The 25094-nt window shown below is 46.2% G+C and overlaps 1 protein-coding gene across 1 annotated transcript in view; it reads left to right on the top strand.

The window, feature by feature from the left end:
* The window catches only part of PIWIL4 (piwi like RNA-mediated gene silencing 4), a 133434-nt gene that overhangs the window by 103244 nt on the left and 5096 nt on the right, over nucleotides 1-25094 (top strand). Inside the window, exons 12-17 of the mRNA XM_066586812.1 lie at nucleotides 4029-4229; nucleotides 4298-4401; nucleotides 5142-5212; nucleotides 8084-8237; nucleotides 8780-8905; nucleotides 15070-15217. Of these exons, the coding sequence (XP_066442909.1) occupies nucleotides 4029-4229; nucleotides 4298-4401; nucleotides 5142-5212; nucleotides 8084-8237; nucleotides 8780-8905; nucleotides 15070-15217 (804 nt within the window). The remainder of the gene's footprint in view (nucleotides 1-4028; nucleotides 4230-4297; nucleotides 4402-5141; nucleotides 5213-8083; nucleotides 8238-8779; nucleotides 8906-15069; nucleotides 15218-25094) is intronic.

Genomic DNA, 25094 nt, shown 5'->3' with positions numbered 1-25094 from the left:
GGCAAACAAAAGTTGTGGGTCTTCGAATACAGCAACAGAAAGCTATTTTTTTTAAGAGATTATTTTTTAACAGTAGTAAAACATTTAAAAAAATATATAAATTTGGTACAGAAACAAATGAATCAAAAGCTGGACAGCGCTTGAATAGAAGGTATATGACCCCCAAAATGAATTAAGAGTAGTATTCACCTGATGGAACAGTGGCACCTTATCAGATGGACCACCATCACACTTTGGAGCCAGGAAAGCGCCCCACCCCAAAAAGAAAGGAAAATGGTGCAATTGCATTTTTCCCCCCACACCACTAAGCTAATTTCACATGGGCGAATGCGTTATCAGGCCGTGAAAATCAGCCTGATTTTGTGCTCACCAGCATGCACCATCCCTGCCGATGCGGGGCATTTTTGTGTTAAAACCGCCTCGCAATGGGGAAGTAGCGATTCTCCACTTTTAGCCGTGGCGGAGGAACGCTGAGTGCTTCCCATTGTTTCCAATGGCAAACATCGCATTCACGTGCACCTAGCACGCGGTACAATGTTCTGCCGGTCCCACTGAAAACAGTGAGTGATTCAATACGAGGGCACGGCCAAAGATAGGACATGATGCAATTTTGTATATGTATATTGATTTTGTATGACCCCATTCTAAAGATCGGGGTTCATATTCGTGGGAGATTCTCAGCCGCGGGAAACCGGCTTAAGAAATGGTTTAAAAGAATACATCTAGCTCTGCAGAAAAACAAGCGGCCGTACGGCCATGTTAATGAAAAAACAAAAGTTGTGGATCTTGGAAGACAGAAAAACGAAAAGAAAAAAAAAAATCTCAGATCCCGGAGGGGTTAAAGGGACTTTCCATTTCTAGGCCCCTTTCACACGAGCAAACGTGTATTTTGCGCGCACTTGAGCGCTGCATGTTTGCAGAATGAACACTGCTTTTTTACGCAAGCATCTGTATATTTTGCTTGACTTTTTGCGTCCACAAGTCATGTTTATTTGCTTGAAATGGCTAATGAGTTCCAGATGCGCTCCTCCTCCTACACAATGATGCACTATTTCACTCATCTCTTAGCATACTGTGTGCACATTTGCGCGTGTCCTATTGACGTCTATGGGGACTTTGGGTGCGCAAATCACAGGAAAATAAAGTATGCTGTGTTTTTTTTTTTGCATGACCGAAATGTGCAAGAAAATACACGAATGTGAAAAAACACATAAAAATTACATTCTGTCCTTTGCGTATTGCACACGCAAAAACACCCGTGTGAATGGATTCTTACCCACCCCTTTCTATATCCTCTAGTAGCAAATAGCAGTAATAAGGGGGATGTCCTCAAATGTCTTTCCCCTCTTCCCATCCACACACACAGGGTTAGCAGACCTGGTAAGATAAATACCTCTCTGAAACTCCTCCCCTATAGCCGAAAATGGAGGCAATCAGGAGAGAACGCTGCGCTACAAGAACCGCTCGGAGAGTGACGGATAGGTGAAGCTTTTCTCCCTCCTTCCTCTCCGTGTTTAAGTGTCCCTTTAAGTAGCATGGAGGTGTTTGTACTTCTATCATCTTTATGTAACTTTTATTGCTTCCCGAACAACCAAATGGCTCTGATTTAAGTTAGAAAACACTTCCTGAGCGCAGACAATGAGATATATATTGTGTTCCGGCTTATTATAGCTGTTTCAGTCAGCCGCAAACAAGAACATCATTGCGATATGTAATAATTTCCTGGCAGATAATCTTGTGCATATATTGAATGCGTATTAAACCGAAGGCAGAATGAACAAAAGCGCCATTAAAAAAAACAACAGTTTTATGTGTCAGCATCGTTGCAAAAGAGGCTCTGATTAAGAAGAGGATAAATCAACATGGCAGCCCTCTCATAACCCTCCGCTAATGCCGTGTAATTAGAGGAACGGTCGGAAACCAAACTCCAGTCTTTGTGAACGCCAAGTGTTTTAAGTAATAAATCCCCGAAGGTTTAATCACGATGGAATTAATTCTAGTTTTCATCTTGCATGCTCAAGCTGAAACAATGATGGCAGCCATATCTGATTCAATAGGAGCCGTGGCTGCGGTACCGAACACGAGCCGATGCACTGTTGGCGGTGCCATCTGCTTCCAGCGCTGTCCATAGTGACAGCAGTGCCAGCAGGAATCAGCAGATCAGTGACCATTCCCCCCGTGCCCCTGGAGTGCGGCATAAAATCACGTGACAAGTTTTCCGTTGATCAGTTTCAGTGTGAATCCATATTAAATGGGAAAATCCAGCAATCTGAGCGACTTCCAACGAGGCCGGGTCATCGGTGCTAGACTAGCCAAGGCCGTGATGTCACTGCCAGCCGCATGGGGTTTTCTTGTGTAGTGGTGTATAGAGTATACAGAGAATGGTGTGAGCAAGGGAAAAAAATTCAAGGAAAGGGGATCCTGTAGATGGACGCAATTTGTCGACAAAAGGGGTCAGAGGAGGATGTCAGGAATTGCTGTGATGAACAGGGGCTGCACAGCACAGCTGGTGCTCCAACTAACGTGTCCAAATGCACAACTCGCTGTTCCTTAGCAAGGATGGGCTATAACAGCGGACGACCAGTTTCAGCGCCGTTGTATCTAAGCGGAATAGAAAGTTGAGACTCCAGGAGGCAAAACGCATCACCTGGTCAGATGGATCCAGATTTCTGCTGCACTGTGTGATAGGAGGTCAGAGTTTGGCGCAAGCAGCATGGATCGATGACCCCTTCCTGTCAGGATTTCTACACACGGCCAAGTGCGATATCAGCCCGTGAAATTCAGTCCAATATCGCGCTTGCCAACGTGTGATTTACCCGTGGATGCGAGGCGTATTTCTGTCAAAAACACCTCCCATCAGTTCTGTCAGGTAGCGATCTTCCGGCGTAGTTTTCAGCCGCATCGGATGATCGGCAAGCGTTTCCCATTGTTTTCTGCCTGAGGCCAGATTCACACAAGGGTATGCGTATTTGTGTGTGTTTTTATGGAATGAAAGTTGCGTATTTTTGCGTACCGCTGTATTCTTTACTCTTCTTTTTATGCTTGCAAGTCGTGCGTAAAAGAATACACACCGGTGCTCTCAGCCATAGAAATGGCCAAATTGTTTATGAGTGCCAGATGTGTTCTTTTCTTGCACAAATGCGCATGCAAATAGAGCATGCTGGTTTTTTTGTGTTTTTTTTGCGTGATGCAATTGCATATGCAAAATACGCGCTTATGAACTAACCTATTAAAGTTAATGTCAAACTTCTTTTTCTGTGAATTGTGTGCATAACATTTTCATGAGGAAGCGCATGCCCAATGAATCCAGCCTGAAGATAGATACACACGGCTGTGCATTCTCAGGCACAACTTGCATTAGACCGCTCTCGTGCTGTCTAATATGCCGTCCGAAAATCAGGGAAGAATAGGACATGCTTTGAATTTTTTGAAAAAGCCCATGTGTACACGCCAAATCAAAGGAATAAATGCTATATGTATGGTCCGAAAATAAGATGAAAATTTAATCTGTGTGCATGTACCCTAAAAGTGAAACAAGTCCTATAAATGTGCATGGACAGAAGAAAGGCAAAAAAGAACCACCCGACATATTAGAAAAAACTTTCTGACAGTGAGGGTGATCAATAAGTGGAACAAGTTGCCATGAGAGGTGGTGAGTTCTCCTTCAATGGAAGTCTTCAAACAAAGGCTGGACAGACATCTGTCTGGGATGATTTAGTGATCCTGCACTGAGCAGGGGGTTGGACCCGATGACCCTGGAGGTCCCTTCCAACTCTACCAGTCTATGAAAACAATAGCATCATCAGTAATGAGGGATAGAATAAAGTGGTACAGCTGAGAAGAAACAAGTGATGTAGGTACAAACTTACACAAATGAGAGAATAGAGCGATGTGTAATTAGTCTTCTGTAACAAGGGGCAGATATTGTGCCGATGTCTGGAAGGTATGCCAGGGGTTCCCAGTAAGAGGCAGTTGAGTTTGCGAGTGTCTTCAAACTGATCAAGTCACCCCTTTCACTCTCCCTTCAGGTCTTCTGCATTCTGCCCTCTCAATCGAAGGACAACTACGATTCCATAAAGAAATATCTCAGTCTGGAACATCCGGTCCCAAGCCAGTGTGTGCAAAACCGTACTCTGACCAAGCAGAACATGCTAATGAGCGTCGCTAGTAAAATCGCCATGCAGATCATCTGTAAAACCGGAGGGGAATTGTGGTCCGTGGAGATCCCTGTAAGTCTCTAACATTCCCTGCAGTCAGAAGACATTACTGTAACTAAATGCCTGTACTGTTCTTGCAGCTCAAGTCTCTTATGGTGATCGGGATAGATGTCAACAAAGACGCCATCAATAAGTCGCAGTCAGTTGTGGGCTTCGTGGCCAGCACAAATTCAAGATTGACCAAGTAAGTATTTCACTTACATCCAGTTATAGGACCATTGATTAAAACGCTTTCCATGACCGACAGATTTGACATCCCAGTTTGGTTGCTAGGGATGTGCTGCACTGTAAAGTCCATAGCAACGAGTTTAGGCTCAATTTAATCAGATCTAGAAAGAATTCCCACTGAATTATGGTAGATTACAGACAAAGAGGCTTGGCAGGACCTAAACCATACGGTTTGTTTCTTCCTTTAAGCTAGTCCCCGCTTCATAATGCCGGACTGTCAACAACAACCAAATCACAGCATTGCGGACGCAACCTCGCAGTGCCTTGGTTGGCTGTGGGGTCATGTGAAGTGACGTCTTTCAATCGTTGGCCATGTTTACACTGAACAATAATCATTCATAATCATAATTATTCGCACAATCCAATAATTTTTTTTGAATGATGATCGTTTCGTGTAAAAGGGCCCTAAGATTCCCGGAAATCTGTTTAACACTTTAAGTACAGGTAATCAAAATGGTTGTAAGCGACAGAAACTTTTTTTGTAACTTTTATATTCTTTCTGCAAAACCTTCCATCCTTTTTTTTTTTGTAACCTTTCTCCTAAGTGTAACTTTTAGAAAGTAACAGATTTTCAATTTTGTGTTTTAGACTTTGGTCCGTTTAACTTCACAGACTATTCCGTTGCTGAATCACCAAATGGAGATTGTGAATTTTCAGCTGTGCCGTTGTTTTCTCTCTTTGTCCGTCCCTTTTCAGGTGGTTTTCACAGTGTATCATACAGAAAACATCAACAGACTTTGCTGATTGCTTGAAAGTGTGCATGAAAGGTAATTTAGCCGCCAAGGCCTGGAGCTGCTGAGATTGGCAGATCGCTCTCCACATGTATTAATCAGTTGTGAAATATCAGACCACAAAATAGGCAGCAAAAACATGTTTACAATTAATCTGCATAATGCCTTCTCCGGGCAGAGGCGGGTACATGCAGCACAAACACTGATACATTACGGCATGATGGAGCAGAATGTTAAACTAACACAGCATGACGACCACTGGTGGTGTTTGTTTTTAACCCATTAACGCTATTGGATGTAAGTTTACGTCTTTGATCCCTGGTACTTAAGGCAACAGGATGTAAGCTTATGTCCTGTGCATGGCATGGGCTCAGAAGCTGAGCCTGTGCCATCTGCAGCAGAAGCCGACTGTGACTGACACCGACCTCCCGCTGCCCAAGCGGGGATCGGTAAAAACACTGATGCCCACTGTTATCGCCTTACATGCCTCTATTAATGGTGTTTCGAGGTATGTAAAGGGTTCACAGAGGGAGCGCACTCCTTCTATGACGTCATCGCAGAGGGCTGATGGGTTGCCATGGCAACCAGATACCTTTGTCCCCAAAATAGTACCAAGAAATACTACAGCTCATCACGCAAAAAAAACAAGCCCCCATAGAGCCCCATTAATGGAAACTGTTACGGGATTTTTTGAATGCATCCATGCAAAAAATAATTATTTTTTTAAAAGGGTCTAAAAAATATATCTGATTTTGGTATTGTCTTAGTCGTACCAACAGGCAGAAAAAAACTTATCATGGAATTTATGCTGCATGATTGACACTGGGAAAAAAAGCAATGGCAGAATTGGTCTTTTTATCCCTCCCCTCCAATTCTCATCACAGTCCCTCTGTCCTTCCTGGTTGCTGCTGACCAGGACATGTGACTGCTACAGCCAATCACTGGCCACAGAGGAAGCTTGTGAGTCCTGATACCACCACCCACTTAGAAAGAGCCTGTGAGTCCTGCCCATAGTCAGTGCCTGATGGCTCTACATGTAAAACTCAAACAGGAAAAAATGGAATCCCATCCCAGGAGACTCTTCCTCCCTGAGCTCAGCGGCTCAGATTTTCAATTTAAAGAGCATTGTAGTATCTCTATGCTGCTGACGCCCGAAGGTGAAGTTATTCTTCTTCTCTGTGGTGACAGCTCCTATGTGCGCACGGTGCTGTACCGGCATTACAAGCCTCGGATGTCAATGAGCGATATACATGGATAGCAGCGTTCTTTGCCACTCAGGCATCTAATGAAAAGTAGCTGGACTTTTATGAGCGCTGGCAGACAGCTATTATCTGAGGATGAAGATAAGGAGTGGAAAGTATAATGTGTTCTCAAGCACTGCGGTATCCCGGCTCCTAATAGAGAGCGCTCGCTGATAAGGCTTTGTGTCTCTATTTATTTAGCATGGGGATTGTAAGTCGTTCCGAATATTATCATTCCCTGACCTTAATAGGCAATATCTGCAATGGAAACAAGGAAAAGAAGCCGCTGTAGAAATCCTGTCCCAGTGTAATGATCTGCAGACACCCGCTGATCGGGAAAGTTGTTATTTTCCATGACTGATATAGTGCTAACATATTCCGCAGCTCTGTGCAGAGGTTGTCACCATTGACATCTGTCCTCGTCCCTTCAGGACTCACAGTATAATTTCCCTCCCGATCAGCCCATACAAGTGATTAGTAGAGAGGCAATATTATACTTGAATCACAGATTCTAACCTCTTTTTTAATTTGCTTTTGCTGCTGCTACTTGGCATTGAGGGCTTCTCCTTAAAGGGGTTTTCCATGCAGCGCCAACCATGATACATCAGGCTCGGAGCTGAAGCCACTGCTCCGACCACTTGTGTAGTGGCCAACGCTTGTAACTGCAGGTGCAGCTCTCATTGAAATCAATGGGAACTGTGTTTACATTTACAAACTCAGCTCCCATTGATGTCAATGACAGCTGCACCTGTAATTATGAGCGTCGAGCACTACATAGGAGTCGGAGCAATGGCTTCAGCTCTGACCCTGGTGTATCCCCAAAGGTGCTGCCTGGAAAAGTCCTTTAACTTACTGGGAAACATATCTAGAACGTTTCCCTGCTTTGGTATTCCCAGTTGTATTTCTTTAACCACGTCCCGTTTAGTGATGTACATACAAATCTTGGGAGGGAAGAGGTTTGAGAAAAATGTTGTCAATCGGCATTCATTTCATTTTCCTTCACACAGGCGGAGACTCGACTTGAGTGAACGCACAACCATGATTACGATCGTTCTTCCCCATAAGCTAACTGTACATCTCTCTATTCACAGTGTTCGCTCATTCGTCAGCTAATTGTTCGGCCAGTTACACAGCCCGGTTGTCGGGTGAGCGAGCATTCGGAGGAATGTTCACACCCAATAATTGGCCTATGCAAAAGGACTATAAATCTCAGTAAAAGTTTGGTCAGTGAGGCTGGACTGATGGCTTGGTTTCTCTCTGGCACGCAGCCACAGAACTAAATTACAAGCAACTATCGGCCATAGTAAACAGGAGCCAATCAATGTTTGAATGACTTCTGCTTACTGTGAATGAAGATGGTCATCTGGAACAATCCAACCTGCTCCGCCTCCATTCACTTGAATGACATTCCTGTGTAAGCACAGGAGCGATAGTCCAAGGGACGGCTGTCGGGCACTCGCCCCATGTAAAGGTACCTTTAGACTGTATATTTCTATACACATTGATATGTAGCAGCTGCAGAAGACAAATTGTGAAAATGTTTTAAATTAAACCTCTTTATAAAAATGATTGTAAAACCAAAATACATGCATTTAAATTTAAAAAAAATTGCCCCCCAAAGATGTCTACAGCTGTTAAGTCGTGTCATTCAATGTGTTCTTATTAGGCGCTATTGAAAAGTGGCAGAAAAGTAATAACGAGCTGCCAAACCGTATAATCATCTATCGGGACGGAGTTGGGGACGGACAGCTACAGATGCTTGTCGATTATGAAATCCCTCAACTTCTTACCTTCTTTAAAGAGTCCCAGACTGGATACAGGTATGACAGTAGCAATGACAGCATATGTAAAAGGAGTCTACTACTAAAATGGTGGCACACACTGAACAATCAGTGGTGTTCCCTAATGATAAGCTGATGATTGGTTGTCCTGCAATTGGGAACCCAGTGATCAACTGTAATCTATAGGGGAAGATGTATCCAAATCCCTTCCAGCAGCTCCACAGCAGACACGAATTACTGTAAGGTGCCTATTGAAATCAATGGGTCATCCATGCAAATTATGGACGTCTTGGTCCTAGCTGCTGTCCGCTTACATGTATACATGTGTAATTCAAAGCCCAGGTCTGGCCATGTGTCCTCCACACCACAAGTCTCATGCTTTACACTCAGAGCCAGCATGATGGTCATTTGCCCATCTTGATGTCCTGTAATTCCTCCAGCTCACTTCACTCACTTTTGAGCTGTAACACCACACACAACGCACGGACAGGAAGAAAACAGACATGTTTTTCTAATCCCCTTTAACTTATTTGTTTGCATGTACATCACTTCTGAAGCTCACAGTAACATATCTGTCCTAGCCCTAGGATTACAGTGGTGGTGGTGAGGAAGAGATGTACCACCAGGTTCTTCAGCGAATCTCACAGAGGATTACAGAACCCGCCTTTGGGAACCATTGTTGACCGTGACGCTACAAGAGCAGTGTGGCAAGTAGCAATTCATTTTGTGTATCATTAATGTCATGTAATCACTTCCTTGAGGAAAAATACTCCTACTACTACCAATACTAGCAGGTTAAGGAAAAGCAGAGTTTTTCTCCATAGTTTACTTCTAGGACACTGGTGCATGAGTGTGCTGAATGCCTCATCTTGCCTGTGCTTGTCCTTTCCTCCATTGGTTCAGGGAACCAGCGTCCACATATGTGCACAGTCCTAACTGCCAATAATCAAGCTTTTTCACGTGTGGATACTGATGTAGATCAGGAGCGGGGAACCTTTTTTGATAGAGGGTGCCGGAACTTTCCTAGGAAATTTGTAGGAAAGGTACTGATGGGGTTTGGGCTGCATGACAAAAATAAAACAGCTACTTATTTGTTTTCGTTCCTAGAATCCTAGAATGATAGAGTTGGAAGGGACCTCCAGGGTCATCTGGTCCAACTCTCTGCTCAATGCAGGATCACTAAATTATGCCAGACAGATGTCTGTCCAGCCTCTGAAGACTTACACTAAAGGAGAACTCACCACCTCCTGTGGCAACCTGTTCCACTCATTGATCACCCTCACTGACTAATATCTAACCTGTGTCTCCTCCCTTTCAGTTTCATCTAATCCCTCTGCACTGTGGCAGCCCTTGAGATATTTCTAGACAGCTATTCTGTCTCCTTTCAGCCTTCTTTTTTGCAAGCAAAACATTCCCAGATCCTTTAACCCTTCCTCATAGGACATGATCTGCAGACCGCTCACCAGCTCTTCTCTGAACTTGCTCCAGTTTATAGATGTCTTTTTTTAAATTGGTGTGTCCAGAACTGGACACAGTATTTCAGATGAGGTCTAACTAAGGAAGAGTAGAGGGGGACAATTACCTCACGTGATCTAGACTCTATGCTTCTCTTAATACATCCCAGAATTGTGTTTTCCTTTTTGGCTGCTGCATCACATTGTTGACTCATGTTCAGGCTATGATCTATTAGTATACCCAAGTCTTTTTCACATGTGCTGCTGCTTAGCCCAATTCCTTCCATTCTGTATGTGATTTTTTTTCATTTTTCTTACCCAAATGTAGGACTTTGCATTTCTTTTTGTTAAATATCACTCTGTTAGTTGCCGCCCACTGTTTAAGCTTTTCTAAATCTTGAATCCTCTCTCGATTGTAGTGTTAGCTATCCATCCTAGCTTTGTGTCTTCGGCAAATTTGATCAGTTTTCCCTTGATTCTCTCCTCTACATCATTTATAAAAATGTTGAAAAACACTGGGCCTAGGACAGAGCCTTGTGGTACCCCACTTGACACATTCTTCCAATTGGATGTTTAGCCATTTATGACCACCCTTTGAGTATGATCACTCAGCCAGTTGTGGATGGACAGGTTGTTGGCAAAGTTGTACATAAGGGACAGGTCGTGAGCGGAGATGTATGGTGGGGACAGGTCGTGGACAGCCTTGTATGGAGGAGCAGGTCGTGGACAGCCTTGTATGGAGGAGCAGGTCGTGGACAGCCTTGTATGGAGGAGCAGGTCGTGGACAGCCTTGTATGGAGGAGCAGGTCGTGGACAGCCTTGTATGGAGGAGCAGGTCGTGGACAGCCTTGTATGGAAGGAACAGGCCGTGGACAGCCTTGTATGGAGTGGACAGGTCGTTGACAGCCTTGTATGGGGGGGACAGGTCGTAGACAGCCTTGTCCGGAGGGGACAGGTCATGGGTGGAGATGTCCGGAAGGGATAGGTCGTGGGTGGAGATGTCCGGAAGGGACAAGTCGTGGGTGGAGATGTTCGGAAGGGACAGGTCGTGGGTGGAGATGTCCGGAAGGGACAGGTCGTGGGTGGAGATGTCCGGAAGGGACAGGTCGTGGGTGGAGATGTCCGGAAGGGACAGGTCGTGGGTGGAGATGTCCGGAAGGGACAGGTCGTGGGTGGAGATGTCCGGAAGGGACAGGTCGTGGGTGGAGATGTCCGGAAGGGACAGGTGAGCTGGATCATATTTTCCTCCAGCAGGTTTTGGGGTATTCTGTAGCTTCCAAATTGTATAGTGTGCACACATCATCGACCAGATCAGACACAAGTGCTGGTCTAAGCTGGGAGAGTCTCTTCACAAATGTGTAGAGTCTCAGGCTTTTATTGTAACACATGATAACCGCCCTTTTATGGGCGTGCAACAGATTACATCAGTAACATATAGGATTCTCATTTGTCGGATCATATAGAATCCCCCACCCCTCTCCAAAGTCCACTGTGTAAGCCTGTCCTTTGTTCTATTGCATGTGCTCAAAACTGAAAGCATCTTTGTTTGAGAAGCTGGAGAGTGGGTGAGGGGGCTTCTTCAGTATTGGAATGTGACTTAACTCTTTAAGAGGCTGCTGTGGAACTGTGTGCAAAGTCAACATTATACCACACACACACACATCTTTTCACCATGCCATTGTCCAGCAATTACTATAATGAAATTATGCAGTCATTAGCCTCTAAGAGTTAAAGTCACTACAGCTGCGTAATACATCTAGTTTAGTACAAATCAATAGACATTTTACACTGACTAATTATCATGTCTATCACACAGGTCGTGGGTGGAGATGTCCGGAAGGGACAGGTCGTGGGTGGAGATGTCCGGAAGGGACAGGTCGTGGGTGGAGATGTCCGGAAGGGACAGGTCGTGGGTGGAGATGTCCGGAAGGGACAGGTCGTGGGTGGAGATGTCCGGAAGGGACAGGTCGTGGGTGGAGATGTCCGGAAGGGACAGGTCGTGGGTGGAGATGTCCGGAAGGGACAGGTCGTGGGTGGAGATGTCCGGAAGGGACAGGTCGTGGGTGGAGATGTCCGGAAGGGACAGGTCGTGGGTGGAGATGTCCGGAAGGGGCAGGTCGTGGGTGGAGATGTCCGGAAGGGGCAGGTCGTGGGTGGAGATGTCCGGAAGGGGCAAGTCGTGGGTGGAGATGTCCGGAAGGGGCAGGTCGTGGGTGGAGATGTCCGGAAGGGGCAGGTCGTGGGTGGAGATGTCCAGGAGGGGCAGGTCGTGGGTGGAGATGTCCGGAAGGGACACGTCGTGGGTGGAGATGTCCGGAAGGGACACGTCGTGGGTGGAGATGTCCAGAAGGGGCACGTCGTGGGTGGAGATGTCCGGAAGGGACACGTCGTGGGTGGAGATGTATGAAAAGGACACGTCGTGAACGGAGATGTATGGAAGGAACAGGTTGTAGACAGAGATGTGTGGAGCAGACATTTCGTGGATAGCCTTGCATGGAGGGTACAGGTTGTGGGTGTAGATGTATGGAATGAACAGGTTGTAGACAGAGATATGTGGAACAGATATTTCGTGGATAGCCTTGTATGGAGGGTACAGGTTGTGGGTGTAGATGTATGGAAGAGACAGGTTGTGGGTGGAGATGTATGGACGGGACAGTTGTGGGTGGAGATGTATGGACGGGACAGGTTGTGGGTGGAGATGTATGGACGGGACAGGTTGTGGGTGGAGATGTATGGACGGGACAGGTTGTGGATGGAGATGTATGGACGGGACAGGTTGTGGGTGGAGATGTATGGACGGGACAGGTTGTGGGTGGAGATGTATGGACGAGACAGGTTGTGGGTGGAGATGTATGGACGAGACAGGTTGTGGGTGGAGATGTATGGACGGGACAGGTTGTGGGTGGAGATGTATGGACGGGACAGGTTGTGGGTGGAGATGTATGGACGGGACAGGTTGTGGGTGGAGATGTATGGACGGGACAGGTTGTGGGTGGAGATGTATGGACGGGACAGGTTGTGGGTGGAGATGTATGGACGGGACAGGTTGTGGGTGGAGATGTATGGACGGGACAGGTTGTGGGTGGAGATGTATGGACGGGACAGGTTGTGGGTGGAGATGTATGGACGGGACAGGTTGTGGGTGGAGATGTATGGACGGGACAGGTTGTGGGTGGAGATGTATGGACGGGACAGGTTGTGGGTGGAGATGTATGGACGGGACAGGTTGTGGGTGGAGATGTATGGACGGTAGAGATGAGCGAGCGTACTCTGAAAAGCACTACTCGCTTGAGTAATTTGCTTTATCCGAGTATCTCTGTGCTCGGGTCTGAAGATTCGGGTGCCGGCACGGAGCGGGGAGCTGCAGGGGAGAGCGGGGAGGAACGGAGGTAAGATCTTTCTCTCCCTCTCTCCCGCCCGCTCTCCCCTGCTCCCCGCTGCGACTCACCTGTCAGCCGCAGCGGCACCCGAATCTTCAGACCCGAGCACAGCGATACTCGGATAAAGCACATTACTCGAGCAAGTAGTGCTTTTCCGAGTACGCTCGCTCATCTCTAATGGACGGGACAGGTTGTGGGTGGAGATGTATGGACGGGACAGGTTGTGGGTGGAGATGTATGGACGGGACAGGTTGTGGGTGGAGATGTATGGACGGGACAGGTTGTGGGTGGAGATGTATGGACGGGATAGGTTGTGGACGGAGATGCATGGAGGAGACAGGTCGTGGACAGCCTTGTATGGACGGGACAGGTTGTGGGTGCAGATGTATGGAAGGGACAGGTTGTGGGTGCAGATGTATGGAAGGGACAGGTCGTGGATGAAGATGTATGGAGAAGACAGGTTGTGGGTGGAGATGTTTGGAAGGGACAGGTCGTGGACAGAAATGTTTGGAAGGGACAGGTCGTGGACAGAGTTTGTATGGAGGGGACAGGTCGTGGACGGAGATGTATAGAAGGGACAGGTCGTGGATGGAGATATATGGAAGGGACAGGTCGTGGATGGAGATGTATGGAGAAGACAGGTTATGAGTGGAGATGTATGGAAGGTACAGGTCGTGGTCGGAGATGTATGGAAAGTACAGGTCGTGGATGGAGATGTATGGAGAGGACAGGTTGTGGACGGAGATGTATAAAAGGGACAGGACGTGGGCGGAGATGCATGGAGGGGATAAGTCGTGGGTGGAGATGTACGGCAGGGACAGGTCATGGGCGGAGATGTATGGAGGGGACAGGCTGTCCGCAGAGATGTATGGCAGCGACAGGTTGTGGATGGAGATGACGGAAAGGACAGATTGTGGGCGGAGATTCGCGGAGAGGACAGGTTGTGGATGAAGATGTATGGAGAGGACAGGTTGTAGACAGCCTTGTATGTAATTGATAGGATCTGGAATTGGATTGTCTGGACGATGGGAAGTCAAAGAGGGTATTGACAGAGGGGAGAAGCTGGAGAGTAATGAGGGAGGTGTGGATTAGCTGGGAAGCAGAGTTTTGGATTGGGTTTGAAGGACTTGAGTGTTAGAGGGGAGGCCACAGAGAAGGATGTTCAGCCTGCATAAACATGGTCATTAGTTTGTTTGCTTTGAATTTCATTTAAATGGCGTTCCTTCAGTTGTTTGAAATACTGAACAACTTGAGGGGAGCGGGGATTGTTTGCATTGCTGAAGACAATGACTACTTGTTTGCTCACATCTGTAGAAGACAATGGCTTATCCTCACACTAATTAAAACCCTGCTGGACAGAGATTCCTCGTATAAACAGCCACCCACCTGAGCAAACAACATACACAAAGTTTACATAGCTAATGAGGGAAATGGAGCGGATCTCACACAATTATCTGTACATTTAAATGCTTAGCATTCTATGAAAATAAGTTGTTCAGTTGTTCATTCAAACGATAATCGTTGTGTACACATGGGGCTTAATACAGCAGACTTGTGAGTCTGGTGATTGTGTGGAGCTGTTGACTTTGATTCATAGATCTGGTGGAGTCAGGCGGGTAAGATGATGAGTTCAGTGTCCTCCATCTTGAGCTTCAGAAAGCGGGGAGAGAAGAAGAAGGAGGATGTAACTGAAATGTAGTAAGAAAATGAGTGGAAGCATAGTCCCCTGCAATCACGGGAGATTTATGGCCGTGTCTTAAAGTAAAACTGTCTTTGTTGCCTATAGCAACCTATGGCAGCGCAGCTTTTAGTTCTGGTAAAATAAAAGCTGCGCTCTGATTGGTTGCTGTGGGCAGCACAGACACTTTATCTCTGCTCCATAGAGCGGTGCTGACTCCTGGACGACTTTCTTTACAGCTCATAAATAAGACGCTTGCTATTTCTTCCATCAGTTCAGTGATAAAGTACAGAATGTTTTTCTGTTTGGTTTGTCTTTTTCATGCGGTATAACGTGTGCCTTTCTATCCTCTCCCGCAGGTACGACTTTTTCCTCATAAGTCAGAACGCTCGGCAGGGAACGGTGAATCCCACCTACTACAATGTTCTGTTCGACTCCAACTGCCTGAGACCGGATCACCTGCAACGTCTCACCTACAAGATGTGTCACCTGTACTACAACTGGCCGGTGAGCAGTGGCGTCTGGTCAGTGCTGTAATGGGGGGTGGGGGGGTGGGGGGGGGTCTAATCACCAGTATATTAGGGTATAACCCGATTTTAAAGGAGAATCCGCCACTCTTTACACCTCTCTTGCTTTCTTTCCACTGGGTGTAATGGGTTTCAGGCCAGGTAGAAAGATCTGCTGCATCTGTGCGTCTCTACATTTGTTAATTCAGCACAGATTATAGCAGACCTGCAAGGGGATTATATTTGCCAGATGTAAGTATATTTGTGATTTATACTGAATTATCAAGAGCAGACTGCCAGAGAAGATGAAAGAGCTGTCTACAGCATGGTGTGCAATAGCTGTGCTACAGTGACCTCTACTGGCGGGTGGTAAGATGTGCACCGCCCAGGGACTTCCTAGTGCATCTCTAAGGTGCTATTCACAAGTGCAGTGTGTGATCTGTACATATGCATGCAGCTAAATGTTGTTCTGTTACACGGCATCCTACCCTGCATTTTTGTTTTTACCTTAGCTATTGGATCTCTGCTTGGCAAAAAGTAATATTCTGATTATGACAGGTTTAACGCTTTAACGACCAAACTCAAGAGACCATACCAATAATGATAAGAAGAATGTTTACCAACACATTCCGCAGCATTTTACAAATTAGAGGGCCCGTATACAGACAAAATATGACATTATATCCAGCAGTTGTTGTTGTTAGCCGTTTAAAGGCTCCCTCCCTTCATGTTTTTTGGTTTTGCTCTGCTTCTTTCAGTTGTGTGATATCCATATCAGTATCAGCTCTGACAGTATCAGCTATCATTTTCTTTGGTGACCAGGTCTTCTTTTGCCACTGATCTGTCCAAGCATCGTGAAAAAAGAAGTCTGAGTCCGGTCATCTTGCCCTCCAGTGATATATCGGGTCTTATACAATTCAGGACTTCTGTTTGCTACTCTTTCCGTCCAGGGTATACGCAGCAGCTTTCGCCAGCACCACAGCTCAAGCGCATCAATCCTCCTTCTATCAGCTTCCCTCGCAGTCCAGCTTTTACATCCATACATGTTCTGGGGAAAACAGTGGTTTGCACTATCCTGCGTTTAGTTGCTATACCGATATCCCTACTTTTCCAGACTTTGTCCATGTTTAGCATTGCGCTTCGCCCCAGTGCTCTCCTACGTTTTATCTCTGGCATAGATTCTCCAGCCTGGTCAATTTTTGAGCCAAGGAAGATGAAGTCTCGCACGCATTCTACGACCTCGTTTCGATTTGAATTTGGCCATTTTTTGCAGTTGTCTTATTTAAATTCATTTGGAGGCCCATTGTTTCACTTTCAGTTTAATCTTCCATATTAGCTGCTTCAGACCGGCTTCTGTTTCTGCAGGCAGAGTTGTGTGATCCGCATTACGGAGATTGTTGATGTTTCTGCCGCCTATTTTCACCCCAGTTTCTAATTCATCTAGGTCCATTTTCCGCATTATCACTTCCGCATATAGGTTACGCAAGAAGGGTAAGAGGATGCAGCCCTGTCAGACGCCATTGCAGATCCCAAACCAATCTGTGTCCCCATACTGTGTTCTTGCAGCGGCTTCTTGATTGGTATAAAGTGACTTTATCAGCTTGACTAGATGTGCCGATACGCCCAGCTCTTGTAGGGCGTGCCACAGCTTGTCATGGTCGACGCAGTCAAAGGCCTTTATGTAGTCAATAAAGCACATGTAGATATTCTTTTGGTATTCTCGAACTTTTTCCATGGTCCATCGCAAGTTTTCAATATGGTCGCGGGTGCCGCGTTCTCGCCGGAATCCTACCTACGCATCAGGGAGCGACGCTTCAACCACTAACCTCAGGCTTTCCTGTATAATTTTGGGAAGGATCTTGCTTGCATGCGGAGTGAGGGCTATTGTTCAGTAGTTGGAGCAGTTCTGGGAGTCGCCTTTCTTTGGTAGAGGGATAAAGACAGATCGTTTCCAGTCCTGTGGCATTGTATGGATGCCCCGTACTGCCTGGCACAGCTCTGTGATGGTTCTCACTGGTACTGGCAGCAATAGCTCTGCCAGTATGTTATCTAAGGTGCTTTACTTTTGGCTAGTTGTTTCATTGCCATAACCACTTCTGACTCCATAATGGAGGCTCCAAGTCCACAGGCTGCCATGATGCAATGGTCCAGGTATGTGGTTGCACGCATATAGTTGCTCTGAGTATTCCCTCCACCCATCATTGATACTCTGTTGGTCATTCAGTTCCTTCCAATTTTTGCCTTTGATTGTGCTGTTGCGTCCCAAGAAAGGTATTTGGACCATCTTGACCTGTTTATATAGACCTTGGATATGGCCTTTCATAGCTTCTGCTTTGATTTGTTTGCAACGCTCATTCCAGTTCATTTCCTTATCTTTCCTTATCGCTCGCTGAAAATCGGCATTTAGTTGCCAAACTTCGTCTTTGTTGCCGGCCGCCTTTACTGCTCTTCTTTTAGCAGCTATTCTGAGGGTTTGCTCGGACAACCAATAGCATCAATTTTCCTGCTTCTTATAGGTGAGATGCTTATTGGCTGTTTCCATAACCGTGGACTGTATTTCGTGCCATAGTTCTTCTGGTTGCTTTTCTGATGTGTCAAGCAGTTTGAATCTGTTTGCTACCTCAATAGTGTATGATTGGACAATTTTAGAGATTTCAGGTTTTCTCAATGGAGCACCTTTCTTAATGCTACGGAATTGGATCTTGATCTTAACTGCAAGGAGTCCATGATCAGTGCCGCAGTTGACACCAGCGACTGAACTTTGCCAACAATGATTACACAGGATGTAATCAATCTGATTTCGATGGAGGCCATTGGGAGAGGTCCGCGTGTACACTCAGCATTTGGGTTGCATTAACCATGTGTTTATAAATTTTAAAAGAGACAGAAAAACTCACTTGATGCGCTCCATCCAACTGTATCAACAAGTGAAAATCTTCCCACATCAAGTAAGATTTTCACTTGTTGATACAGTTGGATGGAGCGCATCAAGTGAGTTTTTCTGTCTCTTTTAAAATTTATATTTCTTTCCTCCTTGACAACACTGTTTCGGAGTCGCTCGCTGCTGCTCTCCCCTAGGGGATGTCTCAGGACCACCAACGTTGATTTGAAACACCTCAGTGGACCCACGAACTGACCGGTTCCTTCCCATCAGGACCGGTTCAGTTGCGGTGAGTCCCCTTTTTCATTTTGTTCCTGTCTGTAATTTCGTTGTACACCATTGGAGCGCCGCTTCTGATTTACTGTTTATTAACCATGTGTTTGTTATCCTGAGCTGATCTTCTTGGCAGAACTGTACCAGGCGATCACCTGCTGCATTTCTTTCACCAAGCCCAAATCTTCCTGTGATGGTTGCTTCTGGCTGGCTGTCGACTTTTGAATTGAGGTTGCCCACAATGTAAATGTTTTCCTTCTTTGGTGCTTCGTTTTGCGTTTTCTGGACGTCAGCATAAAAATCTTCAATGGTTTTCTCAACAGCATCAGTTGTTGGGACATAGACCTGTAAGACTGAGATGTTCACTGGCTTACCACGTATCCAGATTGCAATGATATGGTCGCTGATTGTTCTAAAACTTTCTACTGCCCTTGAGGTCCGCTTGTTTGTAATAAAGGCTACTCCATTCCTCTTGATTTCCTCATGTCCGGCATAGAGCAATGTGAATTCATCGGACTGAAAATATCTATTACCTGTCCAGTGCAATTCACTAATCCCAAGAATATCAATGTTAAGTCTTGACATTTCGCGTTTCACAATGTCCAATTTCCCTAGACTCGTGTCACGCACATTCCATGTTGCTAGTATGTGACCTTTGGTACAGCGCAGTCCTTTCCGATCATCATGAGGTGCAGCAGCAGCTGGGCTTCCCGAGGGCTTCCCCCCCAGTTGCGTCATGAGGAAAACCCCGACTACTTGTACTCAGACCTTGCTCTTTTTCCCCAGTTGCCCTGAGGGGTCTGCCATTAGATACCATATCTGAATGATTTGTGAACTCTTTCATTGCGGTTTCCATGACAAAGTTTTTACAGGGTAGGTCGCCAAGTCTTACCCTAACCGTCCCCGTTTATCCGGGCTTAGGACCCGCGTATATGGATGGCTCCTATCCAGTAGTAAACTTAAGAAAAAATGTGAACAATGGGGGGAGGGTGCTGCTCACAAGCGCTTACACTCTATGAGGAAATAGGGGTGACACAAGAGGTAGCAGTGCTTGTTCTGTACAATGGTCCATAGCCAGTCATACCACTGTATATGTGGGGGATATTGGTGGATGCTGGGATGAGGTTCTGAGGGTGAATGTAGGATATGGGTAGAGAGAGAAGAGTTAAAGGGGTTGTCCAGACAACCCCGATGCAGGGACCTAAAGAAAGCTTACCGGAGCGCTTACCTTAATCCCCGCGCTCCGGTGACTTCTATACTTACCGGTGAAGATGGCCGCCGGAATCCTCTTCCTCCGTGGACCGCAGCTCTTCTGTGCGGTCCATTGCCGATTCCAGCCTCCTGATTGGCTGGAATCGGCACGTGACGGGGCGGAGCTACACGGAGCCGGCATTCTGCACGAGCGGCTCCATTGAAGAGAGCAGAAGACCAGGACTGCGCAAGCGCGGCTAATTTGGCCATCGGAGGGCGAAAATTAGTCGGCTCCATGGGAACGAGGACGCCAGCAACGGAGCAGGTAAGTAAAAAACTTTTTATAACTTCTTTATGGCTCATAATTAATGCACAATGTATATTACAAAGTGCATTATTATGGCCATACAGAAGTGTATAGACCCACTTGCTGCCGCGGGACAACCCCTTTAAATTGGAGGATGTAATAAGCATCCCAAAAGAGATGGTTTTTTAGGGCACACTGAAATTGTGGGTGTTAGGAATTAACCTGATTGTCCAGGGTGGTGTATTCACGCAAAAAGTGGTGCATCTCAGGAAAAGCCTTGGAGACGAGAGTGGGAGGTTTGGATTATGGAGGAATTTAGTGTGAGATCATTAGCAAAATGGAAATCACATGTAGAGTTATGGAAAGAGATAAAGGAGGTGATATAGGACACTGCAGCCCCGCGGAGAGCTGTATGCATCAGAGTGATAGAATTGTATTCTACAAACCAGTGAGGGCGAATCTTTTAGGCTGGGTTCACACAGGGCGGAATTGTTGCAGTTTTGCAGCGGTTTTTCAGTTGCAGTTTTGCCGCAGAAAAACTGCTTCTGCGGCAAAACGGCTTCAAACGGTTTTTTTTTGTCTTGCGTATTTTCCACGCGAAAAATCCGCATGCTTTTTTTTCCGCAGCGCTTTGTTACTTTTGCAGCGGACTTTGCTGCATCCATAGAGGTCTATGGACAAAAGAATGGACATGCTGCGTCTTGAAAAACCGCACCGCAGCTGCATTTCCGCACTGCGGAAAAAATCCATCCTGTGAGACCAGCTTTTTGCCCAAACACATTTGCACTGCATTGCACTGCAGACGCAGCGGTTTTGCCACAGTGCGAATATGCAATGGCAAACCGCTGCAAATCCGCCCTGTGTGAACCCAGGCTTATAGACCGAGTCCCCAAACTGCAACCTAAAACCCACTTAATGATCTCAAAGTGCCAACACAGCCATTTACACCGGACGATTATCGCTCAAAATTGTTTAAAATTCCCGCACTCCCGCAGGTACTTGGACAATAGTCGTCCCGTGTAAATGCATGCAGCAAATGAATGAGAATTTCTAGCAGTTCACTTTCTGCATACAGAAAACCGAACAAAGCACCGTTCAGTATAAACAGCAGTTGTTCTCTTCTGAGGGACTGTCTGTTTGCAGTGAATAGGGGCGAGAACGCTCCACAGTCCATTCCGCCTCCATGCTAGCAGCGCTATGAGCAATGCTAGTGATACTTGTGCCTGTGTCACAGCACAGGTGGGAGCATCGCTAGAACACACTGTTGGGCATTGTTTGCCTGACACTTTTCTCGTGTAAATGGAGCAGAACTCTGCCTGTGTAAACACTCTGCATGAGTGCCAACAAAATGCAGTCGTTGACCTAACTGTCGTCTCTGCTGGGGTGATGGTGCGCCTGCCCACAGAGAGGGTTCTGGGTGCCCCCTGCCACCACCGCTATGGAGGATGGGCAGCCAATGCAGTGACTGACACAGGGTAGAAGCATCGTTGCAATGACTGGAACAGGATGGAAGCTTTGGTGCAGCGACTGGAACAAGATGGAGGCATTGGTTTAGTGACTGGCATAGGGTGGAGGTATTAGTGCAGTGACCGCCATAAGGCAAAGACATTGGCGCAGTGACTGGAACAGGGTGGAGGCATTGGTATAGTCACTTATATAGGGTGGAGTCATCGGTATACCAATTGGATGGGAAGATGAGCCTGGCTGCTGTGTTCAGGATGGATTGGGGAGGGAAAGACCGATCAGTAGAGAGTTACAGTAGTCAAGAAGAGAATGGATCAGGGCAACAAGAAGAGTTTTTCATGAATCCACAAAAGTAAGTTCCCAGTGGTTAGAGCCCCACCAATCTGTGAAACATGGCACAACCCATTTAATACTTTTGAGTGGAATATCCCTTTAAGACTGTTTGCAAAGTTACTTTGTTTTTTATTTTTGATGCATTAGCACAGCAGAAAATATGGGTTTTGAGGGTGATAATAGCCGTGGTTCGTATGATTATTTTCATAGCGTAATATACTAGGCTAGATACCCCTGACAATAAACTAATGTGAGAGCGTTGCATTATTGCCCTTCCATTAAAGGGGTTGTCCCGCGGCAGCAAGTGGGTCTATACACTTCTGTATGGCCATAATAATGCACTTTGTAATGTACATTGTGCATTAATTATGAGCCATACAGAAGTTATAAAAAGTTTTATACTTACCTGCTCCGTTGCTGGCGTCCTCGTTCCCATGGAGCCGACTAATTTTCGCCCTCCGATGGCCAAATTAGCCGCGCTTGCGCAGTCCAGGTCTTCTGCAGTCTTCTGTGGGGCCGCTCGTGTAGAATGCCGGCTCCGTGTAGCTCCGCCCCGTCACGTGCCGATTCCAGCCAATCAGGAGGCTGGAATCGGCAATGGACCGCACAGAAGCCCTGCGGTCCACGGAGACAGAGGATCCCGGCGGCCATCTTCAGCAGGTAAGTATGAAGACGCCGGACCGCCGGGATTCAGGTAAGCGCTGTGCGGGTTGTTTTTTTAACCCATGCATCGGGGTTGTCTCGTGCCGAACGGGGGGGGGGGTTAAAAAAAAAAAAAAACCCGTTTCGGCGCGGGACAACCCCTTTAAGGGTGAACTCACCCGTCACGGATTCTGTCCTGAGAGTCCACAACATTCTGCAGTACAAAGTATGTGATGGGATTCAGAACATGCTGGGGACCTTAATACCATCCGCACATCAGTTTTGTCACAGATCGCCTTCTCTTATTTCACCTTTTGCAATACATGCGGTGAAGTCTGCAATTAAATCTGCACGTAACACAAATTGTCTGATTCTAACAGTTGTTACCTGGCAGTCTATTAGCCGCTGAGGAAACTTTAATAATCACATTCATGAAGACTCGGAGCTCCGACTCAGCGGGAAAATAAATTGTCCGACATCATTTATTCTAACAAAACCCAAAATTATCAAACCGATGCCGGTACTCAGCCAAAGGTCCTCGCTGAATCTCCATCCGTCAGCTAACACACAGCGAAGACGCATTAGTCCCACGGAGACAATATGCAGGAAATGATGCCGATCACTCCACAAGACTGAAGACGTCTAGAAATCATCAAGGTCTGGAGGAACTGAACCTTGATTCATACTGTATGAAAAACCAAAATGTTCCCATAGAGCAGGCTTCCCAACTCATATTAGGTGCTACAGATATAAAGAGTCTATCAAAGATGTGTCTGGAATAAGTACAAATGTAAATGTAATAACCGTATACAACTAGTATACAGCGGGTTGAAAGAGCCGTTAGTAGAGGGGACGCCAATAGGTTTTACAGTAGATAATGGTAACCAAGAAGATGAAAAAAAGCCAATAATACTCTACTGGTGTAAATTCCAAATTGTTAGTCTTGGCCATGTTCCTTGACCCAGAACCCAAGTGACAGATCTACTGTACTTGACCCTTTTAGGGCTCATTGACATCTGTGCCAAAAGCTCCACTCAGAGCCGTCGGTGCAGATCTGGTGTGAAATACTGCATTCAGGACTCTTTTCATTTGGTGAAATTCCAGACCAGATGACAGGAACTGAACAGACCCCATTATAGTCAATGGGGTCCGTTCTGCACCATTCAGATCCATTATGAAACAAATCCCTTCAGCTAGGAGATCCCATTTTCCTGCTCTCATAATAGAGCAGGAAAATTAAATCTGCAACGCAGTGTGAATGGGCGCTAACACTGTTCAATGGTCAGGCATTGAACAATCATTTGCCAATTATTGGGCTGTCTGACGGCGCCCCTGATCAGCAAAAAACAAGCAAACGATCCAAACCGAGTCCAAAAAAACGTGGTTGTTAACAGCACACCTGCCTATGTGAATAGGGCAGCTCATACATGTTCTGCTGACCTGATGACACTTTATGGGCGATGAATGATCCCATGTATCATTGATTGTGCCTCACACATTCGGTATTGCTGGTATGAAGGCCACTTAAATGAACATGGATCTTGTTTTCCGGTGTAAACGTACCTCCTTCACACAAGTATATGCACATTTGCATGCGCCTTAGCAGTGCGTTTTTGTGGAAATGATGCCATTTTTTGCATATCAGTGTATTTTTCCTGCCCGTTGGGCATGGTAATTTGTGCCCAGCAAACACGCCGTGCCACTTTAAATGGCTATTTAGTTCCAGATGAATTACGCGGTATAATACGCATCTCCTAATGTATTGTCCGCGCATTTATGCACCCCCTATTGGCTTCTTTAGGGACAGTTGGTGCGCAAATGCGCAGGAAGATAGCGCATGCTGCTTAGTCTTTTAACGCAACCGAATTACGCAGGAAACATACGCCCATGTAAGTGAACCCATCGAAATCAGTGTGTTCTATTCTCTACATATTACACATGTAAAATACATGCGCAAATACTGTGTGAAGGAGCCTGGTGTTATTTGCAAAATGTATGGTTCTGAGGGCAGATTCAGACGAGCGTGGTTTTGTCCCCCTTGTACGGCCATGATAATCACGGCTGAATAACGGGACACAATTAAACCAGTGATCTCTATGGTATTCAGTGATTTAGTTTCCACCATCTGCCCTATCTTTCTGGCACACAGTTAAACTACATGCTGCAGAGATCCGGGGACAGCCACCGACTTCCCACCTCTTTTTTCAAACTCCTGCACTCTGGCTCGGAGTTTGAACTGCCGGCGAGGGAGAAGAAATTTCCCTCATTCAGGCACAACCTGGCTCCGTGCTGCCAAGCGTAGTTGCGCCCACAGCCATGTTAATTCGCCCTGATCCTGGTGTGAAGTTCCAGTAAGCCGTCAAGACCGCAGCAAAGCCACGTGGACAAACTGTGCAGCGACATTCAGAGTCCCTCCAATTCTGTACCGCAGATCTGTAGACACTCTGTGGGCTGCCATCTTCCTACAGAAGTACTCTTACAGCAGAGAACCCCTCCACGATACAACATGCAGTACTACGTGCCACAATTAATTCTCAGAAAATTGTATATGGCAAAAAAAATGTATGAAACCAGAGGAATGTATTGCCGCAGTATAGATGCAGAGAAGTTTATAGGTTTAGTATTAAAAGGCGTCTCCAGGATGTCAATGCAACGTGAGAAACCCGTCCGAGAACGTAACTTGATTAACTAGGTTAAATGCATTTCTAGACCAGAGGAGCTTAATGCCACACTCTTGGTTTTTTTGCAGGCTTAGCCTTCAGCCTGATAGTGCGGCATTAGGCTGTG

Source organism: Eleutherodactylus coqui, chromosome 1, assembly GCF_035609145.1.
Source record: "Eleutherodactylus coqui strain aEleCoq1 chromosome 1, aEleCoq1.hap1, whole genome shotgun sequence".
In the NCBI taxonomy this organism is placed as follows: Eukaryota; Metazoa; Chordata; class Amphibia; order Anura; family Eleutherodactylidae; genus Eleutherodactylus; species Eleutherodactylus coqui.
This window is presented reverse-complemented; position numbering and strand designations above follow the sequence as displayed.